The 17,620-nt window shown below is 44.0% G+C and overlaps 2 protein-coding genes across 2 annotated transcripts; one reads left to right on the top strand and one right to left on the bottom strand.

Annotated features, from left to right (window-relative positions):
- The first annotated feature begins 2,333 nt into the window (after positions 1–2,333).
- Positions 2,334–3,527, top strand: LOC136552911 (ethylene-responsive transcription factor ERF071-like). Its single transcript, XM_066544485.1, has 2 exons — positions 2,334–2,596; positions 2,723–3,527. Exons 1-2 carry the CDS (start codon positions 2,437–2,439, stop codon positions 3,235–3,237), a joined length of 675 nt encoding a protein of 224 aa, XP_066400582.1. The 5' UTR covers positions 2,334–2,436; the 3' UTR covers positions 3,238–3,527.
- A 736-nt stretch (positions 3,528–4,263) lies between these two features.
- LOC136552910 (large ribosomal subunit protein eL18x) lies at positions 4,264–6,859 on the bottom strand. Its single transcript, XM_066544484.1, has 5 exons — positions 6,774–6,859; positions 6,607–6,696; positions 6,384–6,512; positions 6,094–6,276; positions 4,264–4,653 (listed from the first exon to the last, which is right to left on the bottom strand). Exons 1-5 carry the CDS (start codon positions 6,774–6,776, stop codon positions 4,495–4,497), a joined length of 564 nt encoding a protein of 187 aa, XP_066400581.1. The 5' UTR covers positions 6,777–6,859; the 3' UTR covers positions 4,264–4,494.
- Between the last annotated feature and the right edge of the window lie 10,761 nt (positions 6,860–17,620).

The following is a 17,620-nucleotide window of genomic DNA, read 5'->3' as shown; positions in this document are numbered from 1 at the left end:
TTAGACCTAGAACACTACACCGAGAGGGAGATAGGGGAGAGAGGGCTGGTGATGAACCTGAGCCTCCAGATGATGTCGCGGTTGTGCTAGCCATCGCGGGTTCGGTGATGGAGGCAGCACACGGGCAGCGACGGGTGGAGTAGAGGTTGCACGGACGTCGATGCAGTGCGGTCGGGCGTAGCAGTGACGACGGCGAGGATTAGCGGAGCTTCCCGTCGCTGGCTGCGCGCCCTCTCGAGATCGGTCTAGGGTTTGTCGGTGGGGTTTGCGGCTCACGGCGAACCTCGTACTTTGAGCCGCCGGCCCCCACCTCTTTATATAGCGCAGTGCGGCGGGGGCCCACCAACCATGTAGGGTTGGGCGCCCCCGATCAGGGCGCGAGACCAAGGCCCAATAGGCCGTTGGGCTTATTGGTCAGGAGATCAATCTAACAATTATATGCTAAAGAGAAGAAACATGCACTTGGACTCTTATAATTCTGTGTTATGCGATCTTCTAGAGGAAGAATCGGTTCATCGTCTTTTTGTTGATTGCCCATTTGCAAGGATGTGCTGGGATTTAATAAATGTTGACATCCCCTTGAGTTGCAGTTCTCCAGAGTTGACTTCCCAGGTTAAGATCCAGTTGAACACTCAGTTTTTCATGGAAGCTATCAGTCTTTTCGCTGGTTGGTTTCTGGACTGATAAGCCCGGCTGATATTGGTTTGTTGTGAGAGAAAAATATCGTTGACTGACTGATAAACCCTGGCTGAAACCAACAAGCAAACCTACTGTATAATTCTATTGTGCTGGACCATTTGGACAACAAGAAATGATTTGTGTCCTGTTCGTTTGGCTGATAAGCCATGGCTGAAAATACTGTCGGCTGATTTGTTATGAGAAAAAAATATTGTTCGTTAGCTGAAAAAATACGGCTTATAAGCCAAACGAACGGAGCGCTCATTTTCAAAAGAATCAGAATGAACTTGATGGACTATCGGAGGGCCTTTTTCAAAGAACTAAGGCTTCTTCAGCACAGAGTAAAGGCTAGACAAGAAGATCAGTTTTCATCATGGATACAAAGTCTGGAATAAGCAGTAGTCTGAAGCTAATTTTATTTGTTTTTTTTTTGTTTATGAAGCTACCTGTTCTTTCCCTTCTCTTTCCTTTTTTTTTTAACTACTACTTTTGTTTAAGTTTAATCAATTACTCTAGGGGCTCCGGTCCCTCCAGACTAAAAAAAAAGAAGAAGAAGATGGGTCTCTGTCCTCACTAGGGCCCACCAAGGCAAGATAAAGTCATTCAGTCTGTTCGTTCGTTGCTTTTAGTCGGGACTTATCAATTATAATACAGTGTTTTTCTCTCACAACAAATCAGCATTAGCTGGGCTTATCAGTTCATAAATCAACCGGCGAACAAACTGATTGTTTTTAGCTCTGGCCTTCCAAATTCTTTGTATCAGCAGATTTTAAGAGACTCCCTGGACGAAACATACCTCGTTTAGTAAAAAAAATGACTTTAAACGGCTCTGGAAGCCCCGATGAAAAAACCATACAAACAAGGTTAAGAAAAAGTTGCAGGGCCACCTTTACTGCCGGAGCCGACGTAGTGCGATTACGGTGGTCCTGTACTGTTGAAAAACCGCCGATGTCGAGTGGAAATGCGTGCTTTTCCGCTACCTCCTCTCTCTAGCTTGTACACCCCTCCAGGAAAGAATGCACCTCTAGCCAAGAATATAATTCTAGCACATATCATAATCTTATATCTTAAGTTAGATCAATTATAGACGAAAAGTATTAATATTTATAATATTAAATAAATATTATTAGATTAATTATAAAATATATTTTTATAATAAATTATTTTAGAGCCATAAATGTGAATAATATTTACAAAAAAATTGATTAAACGTGAACTACTTTCGCCGTTACCCAGCAAGTAATTGCATTCTTTCGTAGGCTAGGGATTACTCTGTACGCACGGAGCGGGTCAGGGCGGCGGCAGCAGCAGTAGAGCAGCGAACCTGTACGGACCGTGTGGTGTGGTGCTTGCGATTGGTTCACCGAGACCGAGAGAAAGCAGCGGCGGAGGGGCGCGTGGAGACGAAAGCGACGGCTCCGGATTCCGGATTTGGGACGACGGGAGGAATCCACGGATTCTCGTCAGTCCGAGGAGAGGCGAAGCTGCCGTTGCCTTTGCCGCGTCACCGCCCCGTTCCCACCACTCTCCTGATTGGCTGACTCCACCGCGGCGCACTCGACACAGACACACACCACCTGTCCGCGCCCCGCCGCACCCGCCTCTATATAAGCACGCCCGGCACACGGCTCCGTCCCCCACAGCAACCTCCACACCTCCTTCCTTGGCATCCTCTCCCGTTTCCGAAGCACCGCAGTTGTAGCGACGCGGCAGAAGCTTCCACACCACACGCAGACGCAGCAGACTAGAACTTGAAACATGTGTGGCGGCGCGATCATCTCCGAGTTCATCCCGCAGCGCGACGCCGCCCGCGGCGGCGGCAAGCGGAGCCTCTGCGGCGAGGACTTCTGGCCGCACGAGGCCACGGCGGCCGCCGACTTCGACGACTTCGCCGCGGCCTCCTTCCATCCCGACCAAGGTAATACTCATGTTCGTTTGCACACTTGCTACCTGTGACGGCCAGCAGGGCACACGCACAGACACGCTACAGCTAGGATAGGACACACACTCGACCGCCTGACCCTGACACCCGTGCATGGTGCAGAGCCGCCGGCCAGGAAGCGGGAGCGCAAGACCATGTACCGCGGCATCCGGCGCCGCCCCTGGGGCAAGTGGGCGGCGGAGATCCGTGACCCGGCCAAGGGCGCGCGCGTCTGGCTCGGCACCTTCGCCACCGCCGAGGCCGCCGCGCGCGCCTACGACCGCGCCGCGCGACGCATCCGCGGGGCCAAGGCCAAGGTCAACTTCCCCAACGAGGACCCGCCGCCCGACTACGACGACGACGACATCCACGCCGGCGCCGCGCAGGGGATGCTCGCCATGTCCTACGGCGGCGGCAGCAGGGACCACCTCGTCGACTACGACGTCGACGTCATGGGCATGGGGACGACGTTCTTCCAGCACCACCCGCAGCCGTCGTACGTGCCCGACGCCGTCGCCGTGGCGCAGGACCAGGCGCCCACGGTGGCGTACGTGCACCACCAGCTGCCGCCGCAGGTCGACGCCGCCGGGATGGAGATGTGGACGTTCGACGCCATCAACACGGCCGCACCCATGTGATAGACAAGACAACGGATATGCTACCTGCTGCGTCCTGCTTTGTGCTTTCCCTTACTACTTGCTAGTAGCTTATAAACACGTGTTGTTGCTTTCGAATATTAATTTATATTTATATTTCGTTACAAGCTTTTGTTTACATACACTTTAGTATATAGGAGTAATTCATCTGCCCATGTAACTAGGGGTGGAGTCTAGCATCTCACAAACACTGCTTGTTCCCTTCTTCACTTAGCAGTCCTTGTGCAAAGATGAATTCTCCAGGAATAAATTCCCATTTCCATCTCACAAACAGTTCCTGTGCAAAGATGACTTCTTCAGGAACAAATTGCCGTTGATTCACTCACCATTTTTTGTTATCAATAGTATCGTTGATTTTGTAGGTAGATAGATACTACTCCCTCTGTCCCAAATTAACTGTTGCTTTTGGTTTCCGTGCCACAAGTTTGACTCAATTTGTAGAAAATACGTCCAACATTTGTATTTCCAAATAAATTTATTAAATAACTAGATTCAAAGATCTTTCCAATGATACCAATTATATACCATAAATATTAATATTTTTTAATATATATTTTGTCAAAGTTGTCAGGTTAAGAAGATTAAGAAGCTTAGGGGTAGTCATCCGTGATTAAGAAGATTAGGTTTAGGATTAGCAATTACATGTCACAAAAGGGACTTGTCTTTTGGCAATAACTGTGTAATGAACAGTTGTCTATTCATTCATGAAGAGACACAATTTTCTTTCATGTATATATCTCCAAGAGATCAATGAAAATAACAGTTCTTCCATTCGTTTGTTCTTTTACATTTCATTTTCACCACAAACATGTTACCAACGGGCAATGAGTCCTTTCGGTTTTGCTTTACACAAGTAGCTCATTTCACAGGACATGTTCCCACGGTGGTAACCAAAATGGACTGTAGGATCAGTATACTTCGTTTCAAGAAGGCGGTGCCACTGTTAAATCGTGAAAGCGCAGAATTTAAATGAACAAATTTCGAGAATACAGTTGCCAAGCGAACATAGATGAGCAATGCAAAAAGGGCAGGTATACTTTCACACAGTTAGCACCCATAAAGATATGGGAGTATCTTCGTGACGGACTGCCAACAAGTCCCACGGCGCAAATAATAGGAGCAAAATTTGATTGGTCCAATATCAGGTAATAACACGAGATTCTGACATCTAAACACACCAAAACAGTAATGTTTAGCTGATACGAGCAAAATGGCATGGATTCGCAAGGCTGCGGCCACTTAGACCTTGAAGCCCCTGCTGTTCCTCCTTCCTCTTGCCTTCTCAAACTTCCTCCCCTTTGAGCGAACGTATGGTTTGGTGTGGCTGTGTGGCACTCCTGGTGCAGGGCCGAAGTGCTTGACAGCTTCCCTGGCGTTCTTAGGTCCCCTCAGGAGAACCTATCAAGAAACCATAAATTTCTAGGACAGTTAGAAAACACAATGAACTTTTCTAATCAAGATAAATAATTTCAGCGGGTGACATTATCAACTGTAGCACAAAGGCATACAGCTAACAATAATAAATAACAAATATAATATACAGAGGCACAGTGGGAGTTCCAAAACTTGGAAATGAAATCAAGGGATCATATCTTGTCATCTCAGAGGATAAAATGGGTGTCGTAACAATACAAAATTTTCTCTTCATCTTTACAACCATAAAAGATGGGAAATACTAATGACCATGTCAGTCAATAAACATGGAGTCATAGCATTAGCTGGCACGCCTTGTGTTGAATACATATATGGCGTCAGTACACGGAATACTGCCATTTCAATGTGAGAAGGATGATATCTAAGTTCAAAGACCTCTTCTGAAAACATATTGTAGTTGGTAGCCTACACTATAGTGATATAGCCATAGCAAACATGATATGTGAAATGACCCATAACAGTTCAGATAATAAATTAGTACTTCTATTCGACTGCTAGGATAAATGGATAATGCACAGCCATAAGAAAACACATTTTGGTCCAAACATTTGAAACCAGGGCAACCTAGGATCGCATGTCAACCTTGACATATGCACCTTAAATAAGTGTATCATGTGAAAATTTAGAAATATCTTCAGAAAAGAGAAGAACTTTCCTGCTCAGATTCCATTGAGCTTCAAAAGTCTAATGTAGTGGGCACTGGGCAGCACTTTCAAAGCAACGACAAATGAGGCAGTAATATTTGAAATAAAAACTTCCTAATCAAACAAGCATGCATGCGTTCATATTAAATCACTAGGACAATTTTAGTCAGCAAACTAATATTGGTTGGACCATTTGACACCAGGGCAACAATGAAAATGCAATGGGCTGGTAAGCCAACCATGTAGGGCTATGCACCAGTTTTATCTCCTTGGCATGGAAAGAAGCCCAAAGAAAAGGGTAACAGATGCAATCTCTGGTCATAACATAACTATTTCATAAACAAATGATGACAAGAACAAAGCCTATCGGAACTAAATCAGAGTACAGTACTTGCTCAGCCAAAACCCTTTGAGCAGCATTAGTACCATCCACCTAGAGGGGGGCCTCACAGTTACTACATCTTTTTTTTAGAATTCCAGGGAACTTGCCGCTGTCCATTGCATTGAACCAGGACAGAACACTCAGTGTTTACAACCCATTAAACAGCATCTACAAGTTCAGAATAATACACCAGACGTATTGGAGACACATTGGAGTACAGCAAACACAACCAGACCTAATATAATTACAGGTCTGACTAACTAGAATTATCTTCTGCATCTACAAGACCTCCACTGATTCATACAAGAAATGAAATGTACTGTATCAAGCATCACCATCAGCAATCACCAGGTTAATTTCCAACATGAATAGCCATACCGTGTTTTGCCCAAGCGGGGCACGGAGCGCGAGCTGGTCGAAGGTGAGGCACTCTCCACCGGCATTGATGATCCTGGCCCTCGCTGTCTCAGTGAACCTGAGCGCGCACACCTTCATCGCCGGCACCTCGTTGATCCTCTTGTCGTCGGTCACGGTGCCCACAGTCACGGCGATCTGATCACCCTGCAGCCCCACAAGGCACATGGATCTAAATTAGCCCCCACATTTAAAACTCACATCAAGGATGCTGACCAAGACCAAAATGGCATCCCAAGGTACTAGATATCAACCTTCCCCTCCATGAACTTAACGAGGCGGCGCATGGAGAGCGGCGCGCGGTTGGTCTTGCTCATGAACAGCCGCTTCAGGATCACGGCGTTGAAGTTGCTCTTTGTCCGGCGCACAAGGAAGCGGTAGAGCTGTGTGCGAGGAGCGAATCGCGTCAAATCTGAACCCCCGAACACCAATTGAACGTCAAGAGCGTTAGAGAACTGGGTCGGGAGGGGGGCTGACCTTGACGAGGAGCTTGAGGTAGACATCGTCGGACTTGGGCGCCGTGCGCTTGGTCTTCTTGTTGCGGCCGCCGGCGACGAGGTCGATACCCTGCGGAGGAGGTCATCGTGTAAGTTAGTAGCGGATTCTGAGGACGATGACGAGGAAGAGGAGCAAGACGAGAATACCATGGTTGTGTGACCGCGGGGTGGCTGCTGCAGCGGCGGGGACGGCGGCGGCGGGACGGGCGCTAGGGTTCTAGTGCGTGATGGGAGCGTATATAGAACTTAAATACGGGGCCAATGACATGCAAGGTAGATGGGCTGGGCCATTTTCTTGCGAAGCATTGGGCCAAAATTACTATTAACTAGGCTGGGCCAAAACCAACATGAAATATTTCGTTCATTAGCTAGCAAGGCCTCTGCTAAAAAAAAAAGACAGCAAGGCCTGGACGTTCAATGGTTTAATTGTGCGTCAATCTGCAGGCCTGCTAATCAATGAACATTCACTAGAAAATAAGGTCTTCGATGGCCAGGTCTAAACTAGCATTAGCTGCCACAATTAAGAAGGTAGAGAGGTCAAAAACTTTAAACAGTGTGAGGATAAGAATTAGGCTTTTTTTCATCTAATCTTATCTTATCTTATACTCTTATAAAGTAAAACCCTACTAAGATTTCTCTGCTCTCACGTGATGCCACATCATGAGCACACAGTTGCCATTTAATTCTCACAATCTTCTTTAATCTGTTGCCCACTATCTCTTAAAGCTGCGCTCCTAGCAGCCACATCATCAGAAACTGACGCCGCCAATTTTTCTCCAACCATGTTGATGATGCACTGAACCATCAGCTGCAGTAAGAAAAACCAACGTTAAAACCCACTAACTCTTCCTCTACCCACGTCAATAAATATATCACGAGGAAGATACCACCAAATCTTATTCCTCCACTTTACCCTATATAATTGGACGAGTCCATGCCCCATGGATGTGAGGAGATCGAAGCTGGTGTTGCTGCCCATGGCAGGGGGCATCCGAACGGGAGGCCACCGCTCGAGTTCCTCACTTCCTTCACATAGCTGGATAGGGCTGCTTCCTACCGGTGAAAATGCCAGTTTTGATAGATGCTGCTCTGCAGCTTTGGAGCGGAGAACGTAAAATTGAATGTACTAAACTTATGTGTTCAGGGATCAGTCACACACACAAGCTAACAAATTATAAAAGAGTACCATCACAGTGTATCTTACATCACGATAATAACATAACTTAGTCTTACACATTACAGCGGAAAATAAAAGATAACTCTCTCTTGTGGAACACCATCACAGGAAATGTTAACTGGTTGACCACAAGCCTAATAGTCCTCCGGAAACTCCTCGTACACGTTGTCATATGTTACCTATCCAGGATTTTTATCCAAATATAAAAAGTACACAAGCGTAAGTACGTTCCGTACTCAACAAGATAACATAGGGTTATGAAGCTAAAAAAGGTTGACACTGGTTTACTACAGTTAGCACTTTTAGTAAGTCAAGATTTTATTATCAAGTATTATCAAGTTATGCTTAAGCTCTCTTTTCAACCCACATAATCATATATCAGAACCAATTGAGTCATGAAACATCATCATAGTCATCATATATAAACAACATTATAAGTAGCCATTTATTCTGTGAGTTTTCTGGGCCGCTCGTGACCGTGAGCACGGCTGTTATAACAGTTTATAACCCTCTGCAGAGGTGGTGCACATTCACCGCGAGTCGTGATTCCCATATGTCTGGGTTAATTACTCCCATGTCATTGCCAAGGTGAGCGGGCAGGATACACTATGAAGCCATTTCATAGGTTTCTCTAACAAGTTAGGGCCGCTAGGTTTCCTCGGCAGACAGATGTAGAAACCCCCTTTCCTATGGCACATATCCATCGCGGCTATACACATAGGAACAGAGGTAGTCCTATATCCAACGTGGCAAGCCCCTCTTGCGCCATAAAGGTAACCTCTAACAAGCTAGAAAATATTCTATTACTGAGCTAAAGTCAGAGCCATATGACTCTCACGGTTGCACTGTCAGTCCCAGCTTTTGCCGACAGATAAGTCCTTATGAAGGGCCGGGAACAACATGATCAAAAGTCATTTGCACCTTCGCCCTATGGATCCATTGTTATAAATCATGTTATACTTTTAGTTCCATAGAACCATTAACCTTTGTATAGATCATGTTCAGTTAGAGCACTAGCAATCTACCCATATGCAATTAACCCATAGGAGTCAAGGGAACATGTCATCAAATGACTAGAATGTCCTTATGGTTATCAAAGTTAGACACATGCACATGAGTAAATGATTAAAGTGAATAGGACATCAAGGTAAGCCCATGCTATACTTGCCTTCACAAACTCCTGCTGGTCCTGCTGGTCGTCGAAGAACTCTTGATCTCCAACATTCTCCTCACCGTCTGAACACGACCAACATGGCAACACACAACATTTCAGGAACATTCATGCAAAGCAAATAATCCTACAGTTAGAACAGTACACCAACAGTATAGAAAACAAGATAAAATGTTTATGAAAAGAATCTACATCTCGCTACGATCACGTCAACGCGAAGTTCACGAAAACGGAGCTAAAACGCGAAAGTTATGAATTAAACGGGATTTCCTATTGCAATTTATTTAATTAAACCTAACCATAAAATTTAAAAGTTGCAAACATGATTAACAGTGGTACTAACACGTAGATTATACAATTACGAAACTAACGCAATTTGAACGGATCGATTCGGAGCTAAAACGACGATTCTATGAGCAAAACAGTGCAATGGTATTTCTGTAAATACTGAAAACGTATTTTGGACTAAAACAACATATTTTACGTTTTCAAAAGGAGAAAGCGTACTCAAGAAATGTGCTTTGGATTGCGGGTTTTATTTATCAAAACCTGGAGGTCTCTTTAGAAAAAATAACCCGCGAATGGGTATCGGCCTCTCTGGGCCGTTGGATTTGAAATGAACGGCTCGGATTAGATCTGTGAGGGGGAGAGAAGGTGATGGCGGCCGGAACAGTAGCTTTCGCGGCGGGGCACCATGGCCGGTGACGAGGAACACGCCGGCGAGCTCGGTTCAGAGGCTACGATCCACGGTTCGATGAACCGAGAGCACCTGGGAGTAGCGGGGGTTCTCGCGAACTCGTCCAGGCCGAGAAGGTGGCCGGAGGGGGGGCCGAGGCGGAGGTCGTCGGAGCACCCAAAACGGCCATACAAGGCACCATTTGCCAAAGGAAACGGTCGGGGAAGGAGAGGAGGGCACGGCTAATCTCACCGCGGGAAAAAACGAAGGCGGGGAAGACTCGGGGACGGCGGACCACGCGGAGGGGTGGACGGCGGACCATGACAATCTTCGGCGCGGCGGTTTTCGGCTTCCACGGCTCGAGCGAGTGCGAAATGGGAGCGGGGAAGCAGCAGGGGGAGCGGGGAAGGGCCCGGCTCGCTTTTGTAGAGGCCGGGCGCGGGGAGACGCTCCCACGACGCGGACATGGGCGCGGAGCGGCGGTTGCGGGCTCGCGGTTAGACTGGCGCGGGGCGAGCGGGAGGATGGGGAAAACGCTGACAGGCGGGCCTGGGTTGGCAGCGGCTGAGGCGCGGGGGGGGGGGGGGGGGCAGCGGTTGGCGCAGTGAGCAAGGGAGAAGGCCGGGCTGGGCTGGCGTGGAGGAGCTAGGCCAGCAGCCGGTTGGGCCAGCGGGAGGGAGAAGCCGAGTGGGCCAAAAGCAAGGGAAGAAAAGAAAAAGGAAATTTATTTCTTTTCAATTTTTCCAAAGCAGTTCAAAATACAATTTCAACTCAATTCGAAATCCGACTTCAAATCAAGCAATACAAAATATTATGCAACAGCATGAATGCACACTCATTGTTGTTAACCTTATATTTGGTTTTATTTTTAATAAAATTATTATTTCCTAAATTCAAATACCCACAAAATGCAGAATTAATCACTTTCTCCTATTTCCAAAAATATGCAAAATTTAGGGTGTTACACTTAATGGGGTACAAAGGATTGCCTCATTAAAAAACCACACACCCTTTCACAAGGGCTTCCCCTGTAAGGAAAAAGAGTGCGAATCCCCTGAATTTGCCAAAACCTAAACTTTGACTATAGGAGCGGTTGCCTATCACTGTCGGGTCTAATCATGGCTTGGTGACTATTTATAGCTAGCCTAGTTGAGCAGACTGTGAGAGACGAGTGTACTACATGTAGCACAACTATGGAAAGAATTTTATGATAAATACGTCCGGGCTAATTTCATGAAGGCTAGGGTACAGTACCATAACGAAGAGATAGTACAACTATTTCACTACAAATGATGATCTTTCAACGTCTCTGGGAGGTACTTTAACGGTATTTTCAAGATATAGGAGCCACAAAGTGCAGTACGTTCATGGAAAAAGAAGGATAAACAAACTACGAAAAAAACACGTGACGAAACTAGCTAGGTACACCAGCATGCATGTTCAATAGACGTGCACATGGAGCTAGGACTTGGGCCTCTACGTGAAGATTCGGAATAGTACGCTTGGGCATTTTTCTTCTTCTTCTTGACCAACTTCTTATTCATTCGTTCCATCTTCTTTCTTGCCCTTCTTCTTGTATGACTTGCCATTTTCCTTTTCTGGCAATATGACTTGGTTCACTACAATAATAACACGTTCTTTTATCAAATGGGTTAGTTCTTCTTTGATGATTGACCCCTTCTTGAATATCTCTTCTTCCCCATGAATTTCTTGATTCTTCTCACAAATAGTGTCATTTCTTCATTAGACTCGTTGTCGTTATCCTCCTCCTCCTCCTCCTCCTCTTCTTCTTCTTCTTCTTCTTCTTCTTCTTCTTCAATCTTTGATGCCTGTGCTTTGAATGTCACACTCTTCTTCTTGTTCTTCTTATCAACATGCTCACCATGAGCTTCTTCTTGTGATCTCTTGAAAATATCATGAATGAGTACTTCACCCACGATTTCAGTTGATGTTGTGGTCTTTGAATCCAATCTCACAAGCAACGTCACTATGGTGTCATACTAAACTTGCAAGTGATCTAAGAAACTTGTGAAAGAAATCCACATCTGGCACATTGATGGATGATCAGAGAGGCTAGCACTAGTACAGAAATAGGTTGTACTCCCGGTTGGGAAACCCCCTTCAGTCCCGGTTTCTCAACCGGGAGCAAGAATGCGGGACTAAAGGGCCCCTCCTTTAGTCCCGGTTTCGCGCCTGGGACTAAAGGTCCACCTTTAGTCCCGGTTGGTAATACCAACCGGGGCTAAAGAGGCCTCTCGGCCTGGCCACGTGGGCCGACCCTTTAGTCCCGGTTAGTATTACCAACCGGGACTAAAGATTTTCTTTTTTTTCTTTTTTTTTTGGTTTCTATTTTCAATTGATGATTCGTTTTGGTTTTCGAATAGATTTTCGAATACGCATTCTACGCTGCTAATAATATACGTATTCTACATGCTTATAATGTTCGAACATTTTGTATAAACTAAAGTATGAAACTAACATATATATTACATGCATATACATATATTGTATGCTATTTTATGTACATATAATATGTATATATATTATAAATAAAGCTTGTATTGTATATTCTATCATATCCTTGGGATAACAAATTCACTCCATCTGGTTTGGCTTCCATGTTTCGTACACGTCATTGTAGAACTCGCCGGCGGGGTTTAAGACCTGGTCATTAAGAAATCCTGCTATGGTCTCTTGAATTGCTTTCAGTTGGTCACGTCGTATGACTTTTTCCTTCAACCATAGAGTCTTCAATAAAAGTTAAAGGAAAAATATTAATATATATATATATGTGTGTGTTGGTCACGTGATTACTTATATATATGAGTAATAAAAGAAATTGTGAATATATGAATATATTTATATAACGAACTTTGAGGGTCTCTTCAGGAGTTCTTTTTGCGTACGCCATGATGAACTCGCAAACATAGTATCCGCAGTAGTTGTTCCCCTGTTCTTGCCTCAGAACCCACTTTTACGAGAAAAAAGATCCGGTGAATTGAAAGCATGCATGGTGTTAATTGAATTATATATATATACATATATATATACATATATATATACATATATATATATATATATAAATGTAGCTAGTACTTACTTTGTGTGCGATTACATCCAGTGGCGCTTTGCAATGTTTCATGTGGTGTTCCTCAATGAAACTTTTTCAAACACTACGCACAATAAAATAAAAAATTAATTTGGCCTTTAATAATTGTTGCAGTTAATAGATCGGGGTATATATAGTTGCTAGAGAGACCAAATTACCCTTGGATAATATCTATCATGTTTTGATACTCTGTTTGCTCTTTTCTTAATGAGTCTAAGATGCTCAACCGACTATAATTCAGCTTTCCATTGAGGCGGGGGATTAGGGTGTTTGAATACGACATTTGGATCAACGAAACCAACATCATTATCCTTTCTCTTTCTGAGTTCTGTCATCTCATATCTACATATATAAAAATATAGTGTGGGGATATATAATTTATATATATACATGTAGCTTTATATATATACACTTTAATAGTAGAAAATAATCACACTTACAGACAATAGCAGCTAATGAGACTTTTGTCGAGAGAGTCCAGGTGGCATAGTTGGTTTCTAACTCTGACAGAAACAAAGTTCTCTCCTCGTTCACATGCCACCATATACCACTTGTTTAGTAGGTACATTTGCGTACCCAATTCACCTAAGGCCTCAGGGTTGTATAGACTCTTTCCATGTTCAAATTTCTTCCAAGGATCCACTTTCGGAGCAGATGGTCCTTCAGCGAGCACTTGGGCAAGGTCCAAACCGGTATCCTTGTAAAACCGAGCTAGGTCCTCAAAATCGACGTCCAGTAAGTCTAAGTTTAAACCATATTCATTACGAACGACAAGAGGGGGGACTGATTGTTGCGATTGTTGTCCGAGTTGTGCAACATCTTTCCCTGCTCTAGTCTTTTTCTACGCCGCCTCAAATGACTTGGTGAGAGAGCGGTCATAGTCCGATTTTGGCAGGGTCTTTTGAGATTCCTGCCTTTTCTGGTCCACCTTCTTTCTTAGAAGATCTGGAGGTAGGTAGAAGTACGATTTCTCTAGGTTCTCCCTCGCTCCTCGTCGCTTTCTTACTTTTTCGAAGAAACTGCTCACATCTTTTTGTACTGCAGCATTTAATTCCTTTTCACTTTTCTCGTAAGACAATTTTTGGGGAATAACTGGATTAGAGGAGGCTTTCTTCTTTGCCGGCTGGTGGGCCAACGGCTTCGTTTGTGGGGTGGACCTCTTAGGAGCTGGCTGCTTCTTGGTCATTTAGGAGGCGGGGCAGCCGTTGGAGACCTCCTTGGAGGCGTTGGAGACCTCCTTGGAGGTGGCGGCGGTGGCGGCGGCGTTGCATAATCATTGCCCGGAGCACTATGATGATATGGAGATTGAATAATTAGACTTAGGTTGGCGGAGGCCCTGCTGTGTGAGTACAAAAAAGAATAATTAGGCATAAGAAATTATTATTATTAATCATGCATGTCAATAGAAAATTAGTGAAAAAATTATTTCATTCACTTTTATTCGTACCTATTGTCTGGCAGTTGAGGAGGCGGCGGTGGACTAGAGACTCCGGGAATAATGATGTAGCGCTTGCGCCATAGTATGAATGTCTTCTCTACTTCTCCTAGAGTCTTCTCCCCATCATCTCCTGGAATGTCAAGAGCCAGATCACTAAAACCTTTGTTAACTCTATCTACTGAGATGCTAACATATCCAGGTGGTATTATTGCCCCATGGATTCTTGGTATCTTGGTAGGATCTGGAGGAGAAAAAACACCGAGAGCCACCATGATTTGGGCATTTCCTTTTGGAATATGTAGCTCACATGATGTAAACGGTGTAGTGATGTCATCCACGGGGAAACATAGCATTGCGTTATCTTGATTTAGCAACTCTGTGGAAGCGCAGCTGCTTTTCAACTGATCATAGGGGCTAATATTAATGTTGATTTCTAGATCTGGTGCCCGCCTTTGGACACTCATTGCTATTTGCACTTGCTTTATGATTTCGTCCTGCATTCTAGCTTACATGTCTTTTTCGCGCTTCTGTGCTTGAAACAACGCCTCCCGTGACTCATGAACATATTCCTCCAACCTGCTGATCCACGCTGCTTCTTTATCCTTTCTTCTCTACCGGCTTCTATAGGTATCTCTATCGTTAGGAAAACCATGCTCCCAAGAAATGTTCTGTCCTAAACCTCTCGTTCGGCCACTGTGTTTAGCAGTCCCGATGGCATATGTTAGTTCATCATTCTCTCTATTGGGCCTAAACGCACCAATAGCTTTAGCTTGTAGAGCATAAGAAAATCTTTGTGTTGCTCTTTCGAGTTTTGGGTCATGAACCAGCTTCCCAGTCTCTAGGTCCAGTTTTCCCCCATAAGCAAAAAACCAATTCTTCGCACGTTTGGGCCAATTAAGTGATTCTGATGTGATACCCTTGGCAAGAATGTCCGCTTCCATTTTTTTCCACTTGGGAATGACAGTCGCCTAGCCACCTGATCCCATGCCATGGTGGTATACCTTCTATTGGGCATTCTCTTGGTTCCTTCTCACCCATTCCTCATCCTCTTCCGATGTCTTGTACTGTACAAAATCATTCTAGTAGGACCTCAACTTCGCGAGCGGGCCACTAGCATTAAAATTGGGTGTTAGGTTCTTCTTGACGTATTTTGTGTATCGGGATTTCTTCCAAGTCTAGAATTGTGTGGCCATCTTCTTCATAACCCGGGAGTAAAAGTGGACTGCAGTTTGGCTTCCCGCTAATTTCAAGCTCCATTTGTTTTTTTATATATTTCTTTCTATAAAATGTTAAAGTCTTGTTAATTGCACAGTAAATTAAATACAAGGCATAAAATTATTTTAAAAGAATATGAATTTAGTTTTGCTTTATTGCACACAGGAAAATTGTGTGACCTAAAGTTTTTTGTTTTTTCTTATAAGTATTGAAACATAATGTCATTAATATTTACTATTTCATTAATGCAAAAATATAGTATTTAATTTAAATCAATAAAACTTTTGTTTTCGATTGGAAATTTGTTTTCACATCATTTTAACGTAAATCTTTTCATTTTTTCATCACTCATTGTCAAAAAGCGACATGGAAATCCCACCATCAAACACAAATTTAATCTGAACATAGAAAAAAAGAAAACACCTAATAAACATCTCTGAATTCACAATTATTACATAATACCTCTAATACACACTATTAAACATCACTATATATATATCAAGCGGGCACGGTAGTGAACTTCTTCTTAACGTATATCCCTTGGTTATGATCGCGCCGTAACCATAGAGTGTCCTCATCATTTAGCTGGATGCTTGGGTCTTTGTTCACTGTGAAGGGTGAAATTCGGTCATCCTTTTCATAATCTTCTGATATGTCTGACTTGTCTTCAATTCTAACAATATTTCTTTTTCCTGAAAGAACTATGTGACACTTTGGCTCATTGATTGGGTCGTTGTTGTTTTTCCCTCTCTTTGGTTTTGTAGACATATCCTTGACATAAAACACCTGATTCACATCCTTGGCAAGGATGAACAGTTCATCTTTGTATCCAATATTGTTGAGGTCCACGGTTGTCATTCCATACTGGTTGTCGACTGCTACCCCGCCTCCAGTCGCCTTTATCCATTGGCACTTGAATAAAGGTACCTCAAAAGTAGGTGCATAGTTTAGTTCCCATATCTTCTCTATGTGACCATAATATGTTTGCTTATTTCCATTAGGGTCGGTGGCATCTATGCGGACACCACTATTTTGGTTGGTGCTCCTTTTATCCTAGGCTACTGTGTAAAATATATTCCCATTTATCTCGTACCCTTTATATGTGAGGATATGCCACGATAACTGCCTAGCCAATAAATATAGTTGCTCATCAATACTCTCATCACCTTGACATTCTTTTTGCAACCAGTCGCTGAAAGTTTCCATGTGTTGACGCGTAATCCAAGCTTTAGACTTCCCTGGAAACTCGGATCGGAGCAACTCTTTATGTGTCTCGATATACGAATCCCCCAAGGAGGAGTTTTGTAGAACTGTGTAGTGTGCTTTATTAAAATAATTGTCCTACATATCAATATATGTTTTCTTTCCTAGTGTCTCCTTTCCACTTAGTCTCCCCTCGTGTCGCAATTCAAGAACACCAATCGGGTCAAGGTCGGGAATAAAGTCAACACAAAACTCAATGACCTCCTCTATTCCATAGCCTTGGCGATGCTTCCTTCTGGCCGAGCACGGTTGTAAACATATTTCTTTAGGACTCCCATGAACCTCTCAAAGGGGAACATGTTGTGCAGGACCACGGGACCAAGAATGCTAATCTCCTTGACCAGGTGAACTAGGAGGTGTGTCATGATATTAAAGAAGGAAGGAGGGAACACTAACTCAAAGATGACAAGACATTGAACCACATCATTCTGTAGTTTAGCTAGATCCATTGAATCGATTGCCTTCTAAGAAATTGCATTGAGGAATGCACATAGCTTCACGGTGGCTAGATGTACATTTGAAGGTAGAATTCCTCTTAATGCAACTAGAAGCAATTGCGTCATGAGCACGTGGCAGTCATGGGACTTTAAGTTTAGGAATTTTTTCTCTAGCACATTTATTATACTCTTTATATTCGAGGAGAATCCAGATGGTACCTTGATGCTTGCTAGGCATTCAAACATGCTTTCCTTCTCTTCTTTGCTATGAGTATAGCTGACAGGACTTAAGTAATGGCATCCATCATCTGTCTTCTCTGGATGCAGGTTGTCTCATTCTTTCAAACACCGTAGGTCCTATCGTGCTTCAAGTGTGTCCTTAGGCTTCCCATACACACCCATGAAGCCTAGCAGATTCACATAAAGATTCTTCATCAGGTGCATCACGTCGATCGCGCTACATACCTCTAGGACTTGCCAATAGGGTAGCTCCCAAAATATGGACTTC

Source organism: Miscanthus floridulus, chromosome 4 (assembly GCF_019320115.1).
Source record: "Miscanthus floridulus cultivar M001 chromosome 4, ASM1932011v1, whole genome shotgun sequence".
Classification (NCBI taxonomy): Eukaryota; Viridiplantae; Streptophyta; class Magnoliopsida; order Poales; family Poaceae; genus Miscanthus; species Miscanthus floridulus.
Note: the sequence above shows the minus strand (reverse complement) of the source record. Positions and strands in the feature narration are given on the sequence as shown.